The sequence below is a fragment of the Cervus canadensis genome, chromosome 19 (genome assembly GCF_019320065.1).
Source record: "Cervus canadensis isolate Bull #8, Minnesota chromosome 19, ASM1932006v1, whole genome shotgun sequence".
In the NCBI taxonomy this organism is placed as follows: Eukaryota; Metazoa; Chordata; class Mammalia; order Artiodactyla; family Cervidae; genus Cervus; species Cervus canadensis.
This window is the reverse complement of record NC_057404.1, coordinates 43,822,193-43,844,398: the sequence shown is the minus strand read 5'-3', so window position 1 is coordinate 43,844,398 and position 22,206 is coordinate 43,822,193. Positions and strand designations below refer to the sequence as shown.

At 38.0% G+C, this 22,206-nt stretch overlaps 1 protein-coding gene across 2 annotated transcripts in view; it reads left to right on the top strand.

Annotated features, from left to right (window-relative positions):
* The window catches only part of PPA2 (inorganic pyrophosphatase 2), a 91,234-nt gene that overhangs the window by 6,532 nt on the left and 62,496 nt on the right, over positions 1–22,206 (top strand). Inside the window, exons 2-5 of one of the 2 annotated variants that reach the window (XM_043438320.1) lie at positions 9,121–9,185; positions 13,067–13,111; positions 18,574–18,627; positions 20,020–20,139. In XM_043438320.1, the coding sequence (XP_043294255.1) occupies positions 9,121–9,185; positions 13,067–13,111; positions 18,574–18,627; positions 20,020–20,139 (284 nt within the window). The remainder of the gene's footprint in view (positions 1–9,120; positions 9,186–13,066; positions 13,112–18,573; positions 18,628–20,019; positions 20,140–22,206) is intronic. The other variant, XM_043438321.1, reaches the window with a different exon arrangement.

Genomic DNA, 22,206 nt, shown 5'->3' with positions numbered 1-22,206 from the left:
ACCTGATCCTGGGCTTCGCCACTGCAGTCTTTGCTCACCACTCTTCCTTGTGATCCGTGTGCTCCGGCCATCCTGGCCTCCTAGGTTTCTCCAGCATGCCCTGCATTTTCTTGCCTCAGCACCTCTGCGCTTGCTCCTCGTGCAGTGTTCCTCCCTAGATGGCTGCTTGACCCTCTTCCTCACTTCATTCAGCTTCCCTGGCATTTTCATATAAAATATCTCCTTCCACTATTCTTTTCTTGCCCTATACCTGATCAAGTTAAAAATATTTTCATTGCTTCTATGCACCAACCCCCGACCAGAATATAAATTCCATAAAAGCAAGGAATTTGTATATCTAGTACCCAAAACAGTGCCTAGTATACTGTATGTGTTCAGTAAATATTTACTGAATGAATGACTTTAAGAAAACCTTATAAAGTAAATGGGAAAAAAGAGAACCAGAATTTTTCAGTCACACAGGTATCCACTGATTTCAGAAGGAATTGCACCCATTAAGGAGGAAGAGGGGGCTATGAAGAAAAGGCAGTCAAAGAACAAGAGCTTTTGGAGATTAAAATCTGATTAAGACACAAAAGTCGATAGAGGGGGTAATGGGTCAATTGGTGTTCTGTTATTTTAAGCCACCAAGTGTGTGATAATTTGTTACAGCAGTCCTAGAAAGCTGATACAGAGAAGTTAGAACATAAGGTAAAGAAATCTACCAGGAAGTTGAACAAAATGTCAAAGAGACAGCAGGAAAAAAAAAAAGGTAGAAGAGACCTAGAGATTTACTTTAGGAAGTCTTAACATTTGGATACCATGAGTTCCAGAAAGAAACAACAGACAAAATGAAGAATTTTCAAAGGAATAGTGAAAGAGACCTAAGGATTTAAGTACCCAAGTGTTCTGAGTCCCTGACTCTTTACTGTGAAAACTCAGAAAACAGAGGCTTTTATAAAGAAGACCCTAAAAGTCCCTGGGGTTGGGAGTAGGGGAAGGAGGGAGAGCATGTCACCTGCAGAGCACCGAGAACAAGCTGGTATCTGACTTACTAGCAGCCCTGAAAGCTCAGAGACTGGAGTAACGCTTTCAAAATTCTGAGATCGTTTTCCTTCTAGAATTTACCCTGGCAACCATTAATCCAGGGTGTAGGCTGAATCAAGACATTTCAGGAATTTAAGGACTTTGGAGACTTACCTCCCGTGCCTCCTTTGGTATACTACACAAGTTAGGAGTATACTCTTGCAAAACAGGTAAAACAAAAAAAGCTGAAGGCATGGAATCCAGAAAACAGATCTAAGCTGGAAGCCAACAAAGCAGAGTCTCAAGGTGCCAAGAAAGCATCCAATCCAGATTGCAGCAGAAAGTATGAGATTTCCAAAGGGAGCTATTTGGTTAGAGAATTCCATAGTTCTGTGGAAGCTGTGAGACATTTGAATAATTGATAGATATGATTACGACTGACTGAGGAAGGAAGAAAATTAGAAACACAACTCAAAATAGAAGTTGAACAGAAAAGGAAATTATCTGTAAGATTCTACTTGGCCAAAAATCAACATATAGCAATGCTTCTTAAACTTGCCTGACTTGTATGCTTACTAATAATATGGATACCCAGATTTCTCTCCTTATGATTCTGATTAACTAGGTATGAGATCTGCTCAACAAACAATCCAGGCTTTTCTGATCTTTAGGAAATACGCTAACAGGAAAAGCATGGAAAACTCAATAGGATTATAGAACAGTTTATCAGCTTTGAAGTGAAAACATGTAAATGCAGAAGATAGAAAATTAGGAAAAAGAATGAAGAAAGAGAGAGAAAAAGCCTGTTAGTTGAGTCAAGAAATGCTGTATATGTTTTGATGAAGCAGGGAGTAAAGCTGTGAAGTATTGGCCAATAGAGAATTTAAAGGGATTAGGTTGCAGTCAGATGAACTAAACTGACCTTTCAGAGCTGAAATCAGTAGATAATATTCTAATATTGTAAATTAAAAACTATATGAATATATTACAGTATTTGAAAAAGTAAATTGGCAACAACTTGGTTTTTATTCTAAAGAAACAACCAGTCTGAGCTGCAGATAATGAAGTTCTAACCTGAGATTATCACTACTTTATTCTGAGGCTCTAAGAAAGGGCTGTTTCTGATGTGTGCTTCAGTTCTATCTTTAAAAGGTGGCATATGCGGCCACAGTGCTTGCTGCATGTACCAAGTCTGTCCATGGCTCATGGGCATGGTATGGATTACCCCATTCATTTTAGACAGGATCAGAGAGAAGGCAATGGCACCCCGCTCCAGTACTCTTGCCTGGAGGGTCCCATGGGCAGAAGAACCCGGTAGGCTGCAGTCCATGGAGTCGCTAGGAGTCGGACACGACTGAGCGACTTCACTTTCCCTTTTCACTTCCATGCATTGGAGAAGGAAATGGCAACCCACTCTGGTATTCTTGCCTGGAGAATCCCAGGGACAGAGGAACCTGGTGGGCTGCCGTCTATGGGGTCGCACAGAGTCGGACACGGCTGAAGTGACTTAGCAGCAGCAGCAGCAGGATAGATAGCATAGGTTCCTCTATCTAGAAGTGGAGTGGTGCTATGAGATCATCCATCAGCCGAAATGTTCTAAAGAAGTGATACCTAAGGAGACCTCTTGCTAACGAATGCACAAGATGAATGGAGAGAAAGCACAGGTGCTCACGGGCGTAGTTCAGAGCTCTGGCAACTTGCTGCTGAGATGCTGAGTGTAGTTCCCAGGAAGGGAGCTTGCCTGGCCGCTCTCTCACTGCTCAGGGCTGCTGGATGCCTCCATTACAGCTGCTGAAAACACACTGAATGCTGCTTTCATTTCTTCTTCTTTTTTTTTTTTGTAAAAGTGAAAATCCTCTTTGGATTTTTGTTGTTGTTGTTGTTAGCAAAACAGGCCCTAATATAGGTCTTTTATAAAAGTGAAGTGGCTTAAACCAAACTTTTGAAAAGCAGGGGATACCAGAACCTATCTTTAAACCCACCTTTAGAGAATCTTAATGCATTTAAGAATCTTAATGCATTTAATGTTGCTTAGAACTCAGCATTCAGAAAACTAAGATCATGGCATCCAGTCCCATCACTTCCTGGCAAATAGATGGGCAAACAATGGAAACAGTGAGAGACTTTATTTTCTTGGGCTCCAGAATCACTGCAGATGGTGACTGCAGCCATGAAATTAAGACACTTGCTCCTTGGAAGAAAAGCAATGACCAACCTAGACAGCATATTAAAAAGCAGAGACATTACTTTGTCAACAAAGGTCCATCTAGTCAAAGCTATGGCTTTTCCAGTAGTCATGTATGGATGTGAGAGTTGGACCATAAAGAAAACTGAGTGCCGAAGAATTGATGCTTTTGAACTGTGGTGTTGGAGAAGACTCTTGAGAGTCCCTTGGACTGCAAGGAGATAAAACCAGTCCATCCTGAAGGAGATCAGTCCTGAATGTTCACTGGAAGGACTGATGCTGAAGCTGAAACTCCAGTACTTTGGCCACCTGATGTGAAGAACTGACTCATTTGAAAAGACCCCGATGCTGGGAAAGATTGAAGGCGGGAGGAGAAGGGGACCACAGAGGATGAGGTGGTTGGATGGCATCACTGACTCGATGGACATGAGTTTGAGTAGGCTCCGGGAGTTGGTGGTGGACAGGGAAGCCTGGCATGCTGCAGTCCATGGGGTCACAAGAGTCAGATATGACTGAGTGACTGAACTGAACGCGTTTCAGTGAAGCCTAATATCATACTTATAGTACTGACTCTAGAACACTTCTGATGGATTCTTATCCTTCCTTTGTCTGTTAAGTCAGTGGTTAGCTCTCTGATTGTGCCAAGAGGACTTGTTTGTCTTTCAGTTTATAGGATGTTGCTGATCTTGATAGTGTGTAGTGCGCCCTAACTTAGCTGTAGGCATTGCTTACATTTTAGCACTTTTGTATTCTGACATGTAATACATTGCCTTTTGCATACCAAATTGTATATTACTTAATTAAAGGAAATTGAGAAAATTAAGTGTCAGAGAAATCGAGTGACTTTATCAAACTCAGCAACTACAAGGCAGACTCTTGCCCTCTGTATTCATTGCTTCTGTACAAATTTATTAGTATTATGCCCATCAAAGCATTATAATTATCAGAGATCTAAGGCCCTATTTTATTTTCCCAGACATTTTCCTTTTTTTTCTTTATTATTATGTTCTTATTAACACTATTTCATGACCCAAATGGCTTCTAGTAGGTTTGGTTATCTGAGTCAAACCATTCATTTACCTTTGTTTTCTTTTTGCCTTCCAGAATGGTAATTAGAAAATTATTTTAATGTATGTATTGGCACTGCCTTAGTGTTTGAATATATTTAGATACCAGTTTGAAGTGATAGATGTCAAAGAACACTTCTCACAGATCTTTAGCTTTTAGTGATCACAGCCTAGCCCTATTTTCTCTCATACTTGAGTAGCACATATTTCTGTTACATCTTAATATTTGTTGAGACTTGGCCCCAGTTAACAAGAGCTTTAGGGAAACTTAACAGCAAGTCAGCGTGCTAGAGGTATCAGTTAGTCTTATTTAATTCCAGGTAGCCCAGCGATTCTGTCGAGTTTCCTGTGCTTCATTAAGTTTAATAACAAACTTTCCTGGTTTGTAGGACTTCCTGAATTCTTAGAGCTGAGGTTGTTAATTTCCATCAGTGATAGGTTGCAAATGTAGCAACCTGTAGTAATGTGATAATCTTTCTTTTGTTCAGAATTCTACCTTATCTTTATGACTTAGAGTAGAGAAAAGAATCGCAGGTGGGTGATTGTTATTTGGAGTAAGTGCTCCTATTTATATGTTAAAATGTACTATATTTTTTTAAACTGCCTTCTTTTTTTGTGTGTGTGAGCAGTTCTGAGCTTTAGTAGAAATACAGACTCATTTAAACACCATCACAATAATGGTACAGAACAGTCTGTCACTCCCCTAGATTTTCTCCTGGCTCCTCTTTTAAGTCAACTCCACCCTCTCCCCTCAACCTCTGGCAACCTCTGGTCTGGTTTTTATCCCTATAGTTTTTGCCTTTTCCAGAATGTTATCTTATTGGAGTTGTTTGACTCTAGCTTCTTTGACTTAGCATAATTGCATTATAGATTTTTTCCATTTTCTTTTGTGTATCAATAGTTCATTTTTTATTGTGGACTAATTGCTGCTACTGCTGGACTGTTGAGTGGAATGCCATTGTGTGGGTTTAGTAGTTTGTTTACCCATTTACCAGTTGGATATTTGAGTTGCCTCCAGTTTTTGTGATTATTGAGTAAAGCCCCTATAAACATAGACTGAGAAGTTTTTGTTTGAGCAAAGTTTTCATTTTTCCTAGTTAAGTACTTAATAGTAGAATTTCTGGATCATATGTTTATAAGAAACTGTCGAACTATTTCCCAAAGTTGCTGTACTGTGTTCAATTCCCCACCACTATCTTTTATTTTAATAGAAAGTATGTAAATGTGACCCGCTTAAGTAACCTTGTTATTTATAGAAAAGTAAATAATCTTGCAGCAAACTGATAATTTTGTTTTCTGTTCTTTTAAAAAAAATTTTTTTTTATTGAAGGATAATTGCTTTATAGAATTTTGTTGTTTTCTGTCAAACCTCAACATGAGTCAGCCATAGGTATTGTTTTCTGTTCGTTGTGTTGCTCATAGATGTCTTTAAAATCAGGCAGAGAATTTGAAATTTGATGTGGTATGTGAAAGAGAAGTTTTTTTTTTAAGGTGCATCCTTTTTAACTGATGGAAAAGAGTTTTATAGATCTCCAGTTCAGTTCAGGGAGAGTTTTATCTCCTTTGCCACTTGTGTGCTTTTTCTTATCTTTATCGTAGTTTGTGCATCGGGTCATACATAAGTCACTTTGTTGCTAGGGTGGGAAAAGGTAAATTATATTAGCAGCTTGTACAGAGAAATGAAATAGTAATAGAGATATTTGCTCAGCACATATTAACTGAATGCATACTAAGTGCTGGGAACTTTTCTGGGTTCTGAGGATCCAGTAGAGAGCCTCATAGAACAAACAAACACAGCAACAAAACGTCTTCTTTCTTCAGGAACGTTAGTGATAAGGGGTAAGGAAAACCCACACGGCATGAGAAGAGGAAATAAAATTTTGGTGGAGCGTAGGCCATTGTTAAGTTATATATTTCTAATTTTATTAGACTGAAGCCACTGTTTGTATTTGTTCATTTGTTTAAATAAACTTTATTTTGGAATAATTTTAGATTGGACAAAGTTGCAGCAATTGTACAGAATTTCAGTATATATCTTGCCATGTTCCCTAACATTAACATCTTTCATTACCACTGTGCATTTGGCAAAGCCAAGACACGAACATTGATACATATTATTAACTAATTCCACATTTTATTTGGGTGTCACTGATTTTTCCACTGATGTCATTTTTCTGTCCCAAGATCCAATTCAGGGTAGCACATTCCTCTCAGACATTATATTTCCTTAGTTTCCTCTAGTCTGACAACTTCTCAGTCATTCCTTTCATAAGTTTGTTTCTTGATGACCTTGAGACTTCTGAACAGTATTGGTTAGGTATTCTGTAGAATGTCCCTCAGTTTGAGTGTGTCCAATCTTTTTCATGACGAGACTGGAATAATGGGTTTGCAGGAAGTACATGGCAGAAGTGAAGTACCTTTATCTCAGCGTATCAGGGGATCCATGATATGAACACGACTTGTCCACTGGTGATGTTAGCCTTGATCGCTTGGTTCAGGATACTGATCATCAGGTTTCTCTGCAGAAATGTTTTTCACCTTCCACACTCTGTTCTTTGGAAACAAGTCACTAAGTCTGGTCCACACTTGAGGAATAGGGTAAGCTTTACTTTTTTGGAGGGGAAACACCTACATATATTGTTTAGGATTTTTCTGAAAGGAAGATTAGTCTCTTCTGTCATCTTTATTTATTTATACAATCATTTATTTGTTTTACCATGGGTCATGTATATTTATTGTATACTTTGGATTATAATTCATTACAGACATACCTCATTTAGTTGTCCTTTCCTTTGTTGTACTTTGAAGGTCCTGAACTTTTTACAAATAGTTTTATGGCAGCCCCGTGTCAGGCAAGTCTGTCCTTCCAGTTTCACAGAAGCGTTTACGCACTTGGTGCCTCTGTCTCACATTTTGATAGTTCTCGAAATATTTAAAAGTTTCATTATTATAATATTTGCTATGGTGATATGTGATTGATGATCTTTGGCGTTACCAGTACAATTCATTGAAGACTCAGATGATGGTTAGCTATTTTTTTTTTAGCAATAAAGTATTTTTTTAAATGTATGAATTGCTTTTTTAGATAATGCTATTGCACACTTAATAGACTAAATGTAGTGTAAACATAACTTTTATGTACATTAGGAAACCAAAAATTTGTGTGACTTTCCTCATTGTGTTATTTGCCTTACTAACAGTGGTCTGGAACCAAGCCCGCAGTGTCTCCAAGGTTTGCCCGTAACCGTTATTTATTTTGTTGCTCAACTTGCTCCAGCTTTGGCCTTTGGGAGCTCTTTCAGTTTGCCTCCTTTTCCCTTTGATATGCCTGTGAGTGAGTGATAGTTGCTCAATCATGTCTGACTCTCTGCAACCCCATGGACTGTAGCCCACCAGGCTCCTTTGTCCATGGAATTCTCCAGACAAGAATACTGGAGTGGGTTGCCATTTCCTTCTCCATTGACATACCCGTAACTTTTTGCTTTGCTTTTTTGAGCACTTGTTCACTTTCTGGTACTCCAGAACATTCCAAGCTCATCTTGTATTTTCTTTGCCCAAGGTGTAGAATAAGCCCCTTCTTCAAGAAACCCCAGTTCTTTTCATTGGAGAATGGTATTTAGAAACCAAGATTTGGGTGTTCTGTATACTCATTGCTACTGGAGTGTTAGCCAGTCCTTAATTTGTTTATTAAAATATTTTAAAAGTCTAAATTTGAAAATTATATCAAAGAAGTAGCAGGCCAGAAGTAGTACATACCTTGACTTTGGAAATTACAAAGTGAAAATTTTCTATGGCCATATTAAGCCCAGCTTTTGGAAACACACATTCCAATAAAAGTATGCATTCATATTTTATTTAAATAATATATACTTTTAAATATATTTTACATATATGTTTCAGTATGCAGTGAGGATAAAATAGTTTCAGTTATTGAAGTTTGTTTTTGTTTTAAGCTTACCTTAATATTAGCATCCTTATCACTTGGAGTGGAACAGATGACTTGTTTCTTTTAATTTGGTAAGACTTTTAATCCTTTGTTTCATGTGGGTTGTAGGTAGAAATGAGGAATTATGTCATTAGGTTTCTCTTGGGAAAATTGACATCACTTTTAACCCAGTTCACCTATTCATGAGCCTCTTTTTGAAAGTAAGATTATTTCATATTTGGGGTTTTAGTCTAATTTAGACACTTTTTACTCTGGATATTTAAGCCACAGGGATAAGTGAATGGTTTCAGCAGCCCAGATACAGTTGATTTGGTGTGTATAGCAGTCCCCCTTATTTGCGGTTTTGCTTTTCACGATTAAGTGTTAAATTGCGTGCCACTGTGTTCTGAGTAGCATGATGAAGTCTGGTGCTGTCTGCTTTGTCCCTGTCCTGGGCATGAGTCATCCCTTTGTCCATCCTTAGTAGGTAGATGTCTTGGTTTTCAGACCAACTGCCCAGAAAGAGCTTGTGTTCAGGTAACCCTTATTTTACTTAATAATGGCTCCAAAGCATAATGATGCTGGCAATTTGGATATTCTCTTACTGTGCCTAATTTGTAAATTAAACTTTATCATATGTAGGTGTGTATAAAAAAAAACCCTATGTGGGGTTTGGTACTGTCAACACTTTCAGGCATCCACTGGGGTCTTGGAAGGCATCCCCCAAAGATAAGGGAAGACTACCGTTGTTCTCCTTGGTCATCAGACTGGAGCAAGTTTTAAAAGTTAAATTAAACCTTAAATTGAGAGTTAAAGTTAATTTTGAAAAAACATTAACAGCTTGTTCAAAATTTAAAAGTGGGTGAGAGTATAATTGCTCTAAAGAATAAGCTAGTTCATTGCTTTAATTCTGTGTTTTTGTTTGTTTTCCTTTGCAGAGAATGTAGCTGGTCACTACATTTCCCCCTTTCATGATATTCCTCTGAAGGTGGACTCTGAAGAGGTATTGTTTTAACTTGTTTGGTGCATGAAAATATATATTTCTAGTATCACCATAAGATTCTTTTTGAAAGCATCTCAAAAAGAAACGTTGTGGTTGGCAGTCAAGAAGGGCAGAGGAGAATTAGCATCAGTTATCATTGTAACAGGATTATAAGCCTTCTTGAATTAGAATTTGGATAAGGATGAGTTTCTTCCAGGAGAACTTGGGAAGAAAGAAGTGTTAGTAGTAGTCTATGACACTTAGAATTTGGTAGCAAATAAAAATTTAAGGTTAAGAATTTGGGAGGTTAACAAGAGGCTTATTTTTAATAAAAGTAGTAGTGGTATTAGTAATAATAAAATAGTAACATTTGTGGATTATCTTCTGTTTGCTAGCCACCGTGTCAACATATGCCATTTTATTTAATCCTTATAAGTTGCTGTTATCATCTCCAAGGACACTGGAGCTGAAGTGTCCTTGACTTGGACACTTTGACTGTCTAAGGTCACATAGCTGGTGAGTGGCAGAACAAGGTTTTGATTGAGCGTTTCTGACCACAGAGTTCATGCTCTTTAACCACTCTACAAGACAGATGCTAGAAGGGTACAGTTGGAAGAATGGTAGTCTTTGAATAGCTATTCTTTTAGAACCTAAAATTACTTGAGAGGTGGGAGGGTAGAAGGGATGTAAGTCAGGTTGGAGGGCAATCTGCTGAAGATGGAACTAAGAGGGGCTCAGAATTTTGGAGCATTCCTAGGGCTCTCCTGACTAGTTGGCAAGATGGCGTCATTGGTAGTGGACGTTAGTTGTCACCGCAGCCTTGGCAGTTCTTTCAGTAAGATCCAAGTAGTTAACTGGCTTATTTCATTACCACGTTTTTCAGTAACCAGAACTACATTCCAGGATGAGGTTCCGTGGGGCTGGTTAGTGGGGTTGGGTTTTCCAGAACCGTGGTGGGATCAGTGTGGAGCAGAGACCAGGGGAAAAGGGGGAAGCTGCTGCAGCTGCGAGTCTGGTTTGGCCTTTCTGGTGTTACCTCAGGGGCCGGCTGTCGGGTCACGTGAGGTTCTGGAGCATGCGAATAGGATTTATGCTGCCTCCCAGGTCTTCACAGGGTTGGACTGTCCGTAACAATGAGAATGGGGCGACGAGAGCCAAGAGCTACCGAGCGCTCCGAGTGCTTAGCCAGGCACTGTGCTCAGAGCTTGACTTGCGTTATTTCAGTACGTCCAGGGCCGCTGTTACCATTTTTATTTTGCTAATGAGGTGAAGTACCTTGCCCACGGTCACAAAGCTGGTCTGTTGTGGAGATGAGATTTGAACGTAGGTGCTGTAACTCCAGACTGTAATTTTTTTTTTTTCTTAACGTTTCTTTGGGTTTTATTTTAAATAATAGCAGGTGTGAAGTCAAGAAGACAATAGACAATGGTGTCTTGATATAGTAAGGAAAAGGAAAGGTATTTTATTCTAAACTATTATTTACAAACACATTTAAAACTATAGTCATTTCCTATAATGTCTATAAAATTTTTCATAAATAATTATCCCAGAGACATCCAAGGAAGAGGACGTTCAGCAGCATCCTCGCATCCTCAACAAAGTCTGTACCTTAGCTGCTCTTGTGTAATCCTTCTAGCTCACTGCTTCTGAGTAGTATTCAGCTACAGGACAAGGAGTCATGTAATCTGGAGAGAGAAAGAAACCGGTGAGAGAGCATAAAGAACTCTATAGTCCTGTGTGTGTCTCTGAGTGTGTGTGTGTGTGTGTGTGTGTGTGTGTGTGTGTGTGTTCATGTGTCTTGTTTTGGCCAGTGAGCTGTCCAACCTAGGTACCTCACATCTCCCAACCACTCTCTTTGATTTTGACTTAAAGAGGGTGCATTCATCCATTTATTTGTTAATTTATTCATTCAGTAAACAGTCATTGCATGGTTACTATGAGTCAGACAGTATTCCAAGCACTAGAGTTGCAGTGGTGAATAAGGTGAATCTAGTTCCCTCTCCGCCAGAGGAAACTAACCTAAAAATAAACAAGTCAAACAAATACTGTAAGGTGCTAGAAATCTAGAAGAGAGCAGAGAAGGTAGGAGTGACTAGTGGGTGCTGCTTCCTGTGGGGGCGGTGACCTGTGACAGTCTCCAGACCTAATAGCAGTAGCGGTGATAACAATGTTATAGGGGGAATTGTGTACAAGTGGAGCAAACAATGGGCTTCATACATCCCACTGAGTAATAATACTCTGCCTTAGGAGGATGGGTTTTGGGGAACATGAGATTTGGGCATATGAAAAATTGATATGGCAGAACAAAGTGCAACAGGTTGTGCGAATGAATTCGGGGCCTGTGGAGACTGGTACACACAGTGGTTGTGTAAATAGGCCTCCCTTGTTCCCAGACATAATGATTAGAACTCTTGCACCTTATACTTTGGGTGGTGGTATTTTAGGAAAAGAAATAATGCATCAGGGCTGACTTGGAATAATTGTTTTTCTGTTTGTTTCCTTCATTAGCTGTTTTGGTGTGTAAAAGTTACATGTAATGTGTGAGCATTTGGGAATGGTGTAATTTTTCTTCCCAACCAGCCGCGTAATGCTCTTTTAATTTAAAAGTGCTTGATGGAGACTTGGTAATCACACCTTGGTGGGAATCACAGGCAGGAGGCGCAGCCGAGCGCTTTCAGGGCTTGTTAGTCACACTCCCTGGAGTTTCATTTCAACAATGAAATGACTGTTTTAAGCATGATTACTGGAAACTGCCAGTCTTTCCTTAAAAACTGAGCAGAGCCTTTGCTTATTTTATAAAAACTAGGAAAATACACTTGAAAGGGACTTAGCTTTTCTAATAATTTGTTTTATGTAGCACTTTGATGCTCATGCACTGGAGATGCAAATGCAGAGAGAAAACTGCACTGGGCGTTTGGTGGATTCTCTGTTGAATCAGGTTTCTGGAAACCTCTGGTGGAGTGTTTATACTCTAGGCATATTTTTATTGCTGTATGGTCAATACAGCTGTATTCTTTCATGAAATATTAGAGTCAAAAAGAGCATCTTTTAGAAATTGAAGTATGGTTCATTTACAGTGATTCAGGTATATAGCAAAGTGATTCAGTTTTATATATATATACATATATATATATACACACACACACACATGTATTCTTTTCAGGTTCTTTACCATATAGGTTATTACAAGGTATTGAATATAGTTCCCTGTGCTATATAGTAGGTCCTCGCTGTTTATCTATTTTATATCCAGTAGTGTTTATCTGTTAATCCCAAATTCCCAATTCTTCCTTCCCTGCCTTCCCCTTTGTTGATCATATTTGTTTTCTATGTGAGTCTGTTAATATTTCTGTTTTTATAAATAAGTTCTTCTGTATCATTTTTTTAGATTTCACATATAAATGATAGTTTATGATATTTGTCTTTATCTGTCATACTTCACTTAGGATGTTAATCTCTATTTCTATCCATGTTGCTGCAAATGACATTATTTCGTTCTTTTTTATGACTAATATTCCATTATATGTGTATAAAACATCTTTATCCATTCATCTGTCAGTGAACATTTAGATTGCTTCCATGTCTTGGCTATTCTAAACAGTGCTGCTGTGAGCATTGGGGTCCAAGTATCTTTTCAAATTAGAGTTTTTGTCTTTCTTGAATATATGCCCAGGAATGGGATTGCTGGATCATTCTTTTAGGGAATCTCCACGCTGTTCACCATAATAGCTGCACCAGTTTCTATTCCCACCAGTCATGTCAGAGGGATCCCGTTTCTCCACACCGTCTCCAGCATTTATTATTTGTAGGCTTTATTATGATGGCCATTCTGACCAGTGTGAGATGGTACCTCATGGTATTTTTTAATTGCATTTCTCTAATAACCATCTTTTCTTTTATAGGAAAATGGCATTCCTACAAAAAGAGCACGAAATGATGAATATGAGGTACATCTAAAGGTTTTTATTTGTGTGTATCACTTATATTGTCTTTTAAAGACCTTGATGGTAGTCCTCATTTGTACCGTGATGCTGAATTATTTTCCCTTGCAGAACTTATGAGTGCATCCTGATGTTTTTCTTCTAGTCTCTGTTTAAGGCAGCTAGGGACAATATTACTATTTTACTTTATTCCCTTATGGTAAAATATATATAACATGACATTTGCCATATTATTTATTGTACACTTTTTAAGTGTACAGTTCAGTGACATTAAATTCCTTACCATGTTACACAACCATCACTGCTATCCATCTCTAGAACTTTTTCATTTTCTCAAACTGAAACTCTGGACCCATTAAGCAGTAGCTCTCCACTCCACGTCCACGCAGCCCCTGGTAACCACTGTGCTACTTTCTGTTTATGAATCTGACTATTCTAGGATTCAGGAATATATGCTATATTCCAACTATATGCTAAATAAATACATTCTAAATTCATCTTTCAAGTACATGACTGTCAAATTTTTTATTTTTCTTGACTTAGGACCAGAACGTTCGGCTGATGTCTGTCTTCCCATTTCTTTCTGTTGATGCCTTTTTATCTTGCTGACTCCAGGAGACATTTCCTGCCTCTTCCTTAGCCTTCTTTTCCCTTCCTCACCTTATTGCCCTCTAGTCTCAGCTGGCTGAAACTTTTGACCCCAGCCTTTGAATCTCCTTCTAAGCATAGCTGTGGGGCTGTTTAATTCCTATCAGCTTTGGCTGCCCCCCATCGTGTATTTTACTAAACTGATGTTTGTCAGAATGGTGCTAAACCATCTGCATTGGAACTGCTTAGGGCACTTGTTAATGTTTCAGATTCCTGGTCCATTCCATATCTACTGAATTCACGCGGACTGGGGAGTCCTCACATTTAACAGGTGTTCTCTGCTCAGTCACTCTGTGTCTGACTCTCTGTGACCCCTGGACTGTAGCCCTCTGGGCTCCTCTGCCCATGGGATTTCTGAGGCAAAACTACTGGAGTGCGTTGCCGTTTCTTTCTCCGGGGAATCTTTCAGACTCAGAAATCGACCCCTTGTTTCTTGCATCTCCTGCATTGGGTAGTGGATTCTTTACCACTCTGCCACCTGGAAAGCCCAAAACAAATGTTCCAGGGCATCCTCTGCACTCTGAAGTCTGAGAACCATTGCTCTATGTAATGGATAAATAGACATTCAGGGGCTCAAGTCTTTATAGGTTCCTGGAGACTTCGAGTGTTAACCTGAAAACAGTTGTTTCAGTGGGAGCAATTGTTTACTGAGTACATATATACTAAGTACATATATACTGAGTACATATATATTTATGTACATAGTACACACTCAGTAGTGCTTAGTCTTTGTGACCCCATGGACTGCAGCCTGCCAGGCTCCTCTGTCCATGTGATTCTCCAGGCAGGAACACTGGAGTGGGTTGCCATGCCCTCCTCCAAGGGATCTTCCCAAACTAGGGATCGAACCCAGGTCTCCCACATTGCAGGCAGATTCTTTACCATCTGAGCCACCAGGGAAACCAACTTAAAATTTAATTTTTAGAACATAGTTTGTGTGTTGGTGACTATCTGATTTTTGATTCGAGATATTTTTTTTTAATTCTTTTCTATTTCTCCCACCCCTCAGGCTGTGGCAACTACTTTTCTACTCTCTTTCTATGAATTTGGCTTTTTAAAACTTTTTAAGATTCTACCTGTAAGTGGTGCCATGCAGTATTTGTCTTCTTCTGTCTGACTTCTTTCAGTGAGCATAATACCTTCCAGGTTCACCCATCCTGTCACCAAGGGCAAGATGTTGTCCTTTCTCATAATTGATACTATTCCCTTGTATTTGTAAAAAACGTATTCATTCATTTGTTGACCGGCACTTAGGCTGTTTCTGTGTCTTGACTATTGTGAGCAATGCTATAATGGGCATAGGAATATAAGTACCTCCTCAGTATCCTGTTTTCCTTTTTTTTGGATATATATACAAAAGTGGGATTTCTGGGTTATGTGGTAGTTCTGTTTTCAATTTTTTGAGGAACCTCCATACTATTTTCCATTGTGGCTGTACCAGTTTACATTTCTACTAGCAGTGCACAAGGGTTCCTTTTCTCTACATCCTCGCTGATACTGTTATTTCTTATCTTTTTTCATGATAATCATTCTAATGGGCATGCCCTGGTATCTTATTGTGAGTTCAATTTGCTTTCTTTCCCTTGATGATTAGTAATGTTGGCCGTCTGTATGTCTTCTTTGGAAAAGTATTTAAGACCTGTGCCCGTTTTTTTTTTTTTTTTTTTTTATGGATTTTTTTTTCTGCTATTAAGTTACAATATTTCTTTATATATTTTGCTTATTGACCCTTTAACAGATATATGACTTGCAACTGCTTTCTTCCATTCCATAGGTTGCCTTTGCTGTGCAGAGCTTTTTACTTGAGTATGTTCCCACTTGTTTATTTTTGCATTTGTTGCCTTTGCTTTAATGTCAAATCCAAGTTTATTTGATATTTTAAGGGTTAGAAAGAGGATAGAAGGGTTATTTCCTTTCTTTCTACACCTCAAGAATATAGATAATGCAGTGTTAGAGAATCTGCCTGCCAATGCAGGAGACACAAGACACAAGGGTTTCATTCCTGGGGTCGAGAAGATCCCCTGGGGAAGGAAATGGCAACCCACTCCAGTATTCTTGCCCGGGAATTCCCGTGGACAGAGGAGCCTGGCAGCTCTAGTCCACGGGGTCGCAAAGAGTCAGATAGCACTGAGCGCACACACGTAGAAAATCTACTGACTGTTTTTTCATCCTTTTTTTTTTTTTTTCCCCTGCAATAAAAATAGAAGGGGAAAAAATAGAAAAAAGAACTGAAGGAAGAGGTAGATGTCCCTAACCCAACTTTCCGAATTTGAAACGTGTCCCCTTGTGTCTTTGTGATTTTCTAACAAATTTCAGCAGGCCACTTTTGGTTTGTAATTAACATTAATCTTAGAATTAACAGGCTAACATTGGCTTTAAAAAATCACAGGTCATGTGCGTTTTAGCCTGAGAGAAGAAAAGCAGACTGGAAGTACACTCCTAGTGATCTGGAGCAAATGGTGAGGAAGAGTGTAGTTTGCAGGCTTACAATTCAAACCTGATCCATTGTTCTCGGCGTAATTCGAGTCTCTGTGAGGGGTTTTGGTAGGTGTCATTCTTTCTATAAAAGGACTGGCACTAGCTTTGTCTTCTGTGTCACCTCTGAGTATTCATCTGCATGCATTTCTTCTCCTAGAGCCAGACTTTCAGGGATGCATAAATTATGTGAACATCTGCCGTTTACTTAGGTTTTTCTTTTTAACAGCTCCTTCAGACATATTTAAACAGGTGCTGGGGTACCTCATGAAAGAGCATGGAAAATGAAACCTAACAGCAGGCCTGTATGTAAGGTTGCTAAGATAGATATGAGACATATTTCTAAGGAGCAGTTGTTGAGAATGCATTCTCAACTTTGTTCTTTATCTCATTATGAGTATGCAGTTTTGTCATGGTAAACTTCGGTCTCATCTAGAAGAACTTAAAAACCATCATTACTTCTGTGGCTTGATTTATATTTAATTGTGTAAATGGCATTCTTTGAGTTAACAGCTTTCCTGCTTTCACTAAGAAAACCCCAGATATTATTTGAAGTGAACTGAAGTCGCTCAGTCGTGTCTGACTCTTTGCGACCGCATGGACTGTAGCCTACCAGGCTGCTCTGTCCATGGGATTTTCCAGGCAAGAATACTGGAGTGAGTTGCCATTTCCTTCTCTAGGGGATCTTCCCAACCCAGGGATCGAACCCAGTTCTCCTGCATTGTAGGCAGATGCTTTTACCATCTGAGCCACCAGGGATGTTGTTTAGCAGTACTTTAAACCAGAGGTTCTCAACTCTGGGTGCATATTAAAATTGCTTAGGAGCTTTTAAAAATAAGCAATGCCCTGGCTTCACTACAGAACCACTGAATTCAAATATGTAGGAGATGGGGGCTCTAGAAATCTCTTTTAAAAAAAAAAAATCAATTCCAGCTCTCCAGGTGATTTTACTGTGTGGCATAGTTGAGAATGACTATATTTAATCACTGCTTCTAAAATGGTCTGTGGTGAAAGGTACTTTTTTGGTTTGTTTATTTCTAATCTTTTGTGAACTGATACTAATCCTTTTAAAAAGTACAATCAAAAAGAACTATTAGAAAAACTTAATTCAAGTTCCAAATACTTATTAATAGGTTTGACAGTCATAAAAATTACTTGGTCAATTGTTATCAATGTTTCTAAAGGAGCCGGTAACTGTCAACTTGCAGATTAGCCCTGGTCCATGTCCACACTTGGACGAAGACTGTTTTAAACCATTGCTTTGATAAGTTGTTGCTTACTGATATCAGAATGGGAGGCAAGCCAACTTTCAACATAGACTTTCTCTCTCTCTTTTTAAAAGATAATTTTATTTGTTTATATTTGGCTGTGGTATGTCTTCTGCTGTTGCTTGGGCTTTCTCCAGCTGCAGCGAGCAGGGGCTCCTCTCTGGTTGAGGTGCGGAGGCTTCTCATTGTGGGAGCTTCTCTTGTTGTGGAGCACAGGCTTTCGGGGGCATGGGCTTCAGCAGTTGCGGGTCCTGGGCTCCAGAGCACAGGCTCAGCAGCTGGGTATATGGGATCTTCCCAGCCTAGGGATCAAACCCATGTCTCCTGCATCGGCAGGCGGATTCTTTGCCACTGAGCCACCAGGGACCCCTAAGGCTTTTTTCTTTGTAAGGCCGTTACTGTTAGTCACCACTGACCTAGAGTGTCAAGTACTCTACGAGGTCAGAAGCAGTAAAAAGAAGCAGTGTTTCTTCTGTAAGTTTAGGGAATCAGAGATCACTAGATGATGTAAGCTAGGCTTTGTGACTCTTTGTAAGCTTTGTAACTACCTATACTAATGGCCTCAATTTTACATTATGATAGTTCTAACTTGTATTTAAATATTTTTTTATGATTTTCAAAATATTTTACTTCTTAATTGTGTATTTTCATTTAAAGCATGTAACTGATCTTCACAGCCTTGTGTTGGATGAGGACAGAGATTATCACACTTACTTTATAGACTGGAAAAGTGAGACACTCAGCGCCCACTTCTATTTTAGTTGGAAAGTAATTGAAACACGTTTCTTGGCTCCATTCTGATTCTGTCCCTACCAAAAGGTATTTCCAGAAATGTAGCAACTTCTAACAGCATGCAGTAGTGGTCAAGTAACACAATCAGGCTTAAATTCTGTTATATTTTAACCAACTGCTTCTCTAATTTTTTTAGTAGGAATTTAAGGCATAGGCAGACATATAATGCAGACTTCTTACATTTTTTGTAGGAAAAAATAAAACATTCTCATGCAGGAGGTAAGTGAAAAAATAAAAGATGACAACATTAAAAAATGTTTTCTTTGTTGTTTTTTTAAATTGCAGAATGTGTTTAACATGGTTGTGGAAGTACCTCGGTGGACAAATGCTAAAATGGAGGTATGAAATATCTTATTAACATCAAATGGAATAATTAATAATGATATAAAATTTTGTTTCAAGTTGTTTGTCATAATATTTTGAATTTGGGATGGTTGACAAGCTTCTTTATAATGAAGACAATGGAAAACATTCTTGTAAACATACTTTGAATCTATTTTCAAAAAGAAAATATTATTCAAAGCTGAATTTACACTTTAAAGAGACTATATTCTTTTTTGCCTATTTTGTTATACACATATTTATTTAATTTTCCTTGACTCCTGTGTCTTTGAAAATAGCAAATACTTTTAAGGTTTTCTTAAATAGGTTCTGAGATGTATTTGTTCATAGACATAATTGCAGCATATTTGGCACTGACAATTTTGGTTCCTGAGGACTTAATTCTCCTTTAGATTAAATTTAACTCTAAGAGGAGTGAAAGTGTTTTTCTGGCCAACTCTTGATTTCTGAGTACTTTCTAAGAGCATCTGCTATTCCCCTGGTTAGTTTTTAAAATTAATAATGTTTTCTTGATTTTTCTTGATGGTGTGAACCTATCAAGAACTTCCCTTTTGCTTTTCAGAATTTTATTGTTTCATCTTCAGTTAAGTCAGGTCGGTATTTCTGAGTGAAATTTGGTTTGTGGTATTTTGGTTAGTTATCTAAGTCTTCTGTAACTTTGGATGTAGAGGTACGTATTATTTTAAATGTTTAAGTTAAGATAGTTTTATCAGTATATGTTTTGCAGATTCTTTATTTGGAGAGTGATTTCTCTAAAATAGTAGGTTTTTTGGTTAATATTTTAATAGGAAAAAGTAATTATATTCTTCTTTTGCTCTTCTTGCTTTTGGTACAATGTTTTATTATTCTTGGCTACTCTCTACCTCACTTGGGTGTAGGATCAAGAACCTGTGAGATCCTACCTAATTTAATCAGTGTTTATTCATTCAAACATGGCTTCAATTATTTTTTGTTTACTTTTGTAGGATAGGTTTTTTTTTTTCTTGGCATGGCAATTTGAATATGATTGAAAGGTAACTTTAAAATGAAATCACTTAGTGAAAAATCTTTGTTATAAGATTGATGGTAGAAAACCCAAGTAGTAGCAAAAAACATGTTGATTAATCCTTATCTTCTTGCCATTTCAATAATATTTATTATTTGTGTTAAAAATAATGAGTTCATAAGTAATAGAGTGCCTAAATATATTATCCTATGTTTCCTCCCCAGACAGTTTAATACAAAACAGTAAATTACAAATAAGAACCAGCTTATTTTTAAAGTTATCTTTGATCGATAAGTTGGAATATGAATATTTAGTCTGATGATGGCAGATTTAAAAATCATGTTTGAATATAGGATTAACCATTTCTTATGTCCCACACCCCTTTGCTCCCACAATCTGCTTAGATTGCCACGAAGGAACCATTGAATCCCATTAAACAAGATGTGAAGGATGGCAAGCTTCGCTATGTGGCAAATATCTTTCCTCACAAGGGTTATATATGGAATTACGGTGCCCTCCCTCAGGTAACATTTTTGTTATAATGGTAAAACTTCTCTGTCTTCTGAAAAAATTGCCTTGTAAATCCTGTGAACTACTTGAATTTAAATTGAGGACATGTCAGTGTGAGAGATTTGTAAATTTAAAAATTTTTTAATGTGGAATTTTATTGTATCAATAAATTTTTTTTCAAACTGTATATATGTCTGTACTCAAATTCTCAGAGTTAGGTATTTAGAATACTCATATTTGGCATTTTGAACACATTTCTTTTTCTGGGTCTGGCTATTAAGACTCAGTGGAAAATATTTTATTTCCTTTATCTGCAGTCATTTTTTTGGATATGACAAGTTATACTTTTATATACATTCATACATGACAGCATGAATTTTATTTTTTAAACTTTAACAGATGAACCTATTAAATTGACACCTCTTTCAGAACTCATTGTGAATTGAATAAGGCAACTTAATTATATACTATTAAGAATTTATGATTTTTCAGTAGGAAGCAATGAAAACAATGGTTAAGTGATGGTAAAGCAGCATTCCTATTAGAGAGTAACACTTACTATTTGCTTTTATTCCTTTTTTCTTCTTTTTTTTTCTTCCCATGTTTCCTCATTCCTAGGAAGTGGTAACTGCTTCCAGATAATTTAGTGAGTAAAACTCAGAATATGCAGAATCAGAAATCTAGGTTTGGATACATAGAGAAGCATCTGCCTTTATGTTTATAAAAACCTTTAGAGCATCTGTCTATCTGGTTATTTTTATATTTTAATTTTGTTTACTAATTTTAATATTTTGTGTGAAATTCCAAGATGCTTTTTGGGAAATATCTGAGAGAAAGGGGTTCTTGTTTTATCTAACTCAAAACAAAAAAAAAAACCCAGCTGCCCATGTAGAATAAACAGTTGCAGGAAAAGAAAAAAGAAAATTGTTTTCTAAAGAGTCAGACTGCCTTTGATGACAGTTAGACCACCCACATGGATACATTCTTGGTTAAAACAGGCGCTTCTAAAATGGTGTGCTAAGAATGAGGATGTTTGTTGAAACAGACCACAGGATTCTGACTTCCCAGGTGCCTAAATAGACATTCTGTTTGACCTGGCAGTGAAAGGGTGCGAACATTTTTGTTAAGCTTAGGGAATACTGTCTGCAGAAGATGGAAAGATGAGGGGAGGGCCTCACAAGCCACTGAATTAAAGGAAGACATAAACAGACCTTTGAAAAGTAGAGTAGTTGTTGTTCTTACTATTATATGGTCTTTTTTTTTTTTTTTTAAAGCATTTACAGTCTCCTGGAGGTGGGATGATCAACAACTAAATTAGTGGCTACAGTGGAGCATAATAGATTCTGATTAACTCATCTTTTGTAGTTCATCTATTTGAAGTCCTGACACATTTTTGTATTCCTCTGGATGTGTTTGAATGTTCAAGGTGCTCTTACATGCTATTATATTAGTCTGTAAGGTGCAATAGTTCTTCAGCTAGAGCAGAATTAGACTCTTAATGTTGGTTCTTAATGTCCCCTGCATTCACCACTGCCTACTGAAATTTCATACTGCACCTAATATCCAAAAGTACCATTTTTGTCTGTATGAGGACCTTCTAATGGTTTCCTGTTGCTGAAAGGATAGAATGAGACATTGCTAACATAGCTCCTCAACCCGTCACGGGCTGGCCTTACTCTGCAGCCTCTGTCCTCCTCGCTGCCTCCCACCATAGCGGCACCTTCAGTTCTCCAGCTGCCCTTGTAATTTTCACACCAGCCCTTGCTTCACAGAGCTGTTCATGTCTTCAGGACCCGGGTTTTGAGTACCTGATGTTTGCCAGACCATGTTCTAAGTACTGCAGGTAAAGCAGTGATAAAAGTGACAAGAATTCTTGTGGAACTTTTATTCTAAGAGAAAGAGAGACGAAAAAAAGTAGAAACATATAGAATGTCAGATGGTGGTAAGTGTGTTGGAGAATAATCATACAGGAAATGGGTCTAAGGTGTGGTGGAATTGTTGCAGTTGGGAGGAAGGCCTCAGATAGGAGCTGTTTTCTAAGAGGAGACCAGAAGAAAGTGAGAGGGTGGCCTCTTAGGAAG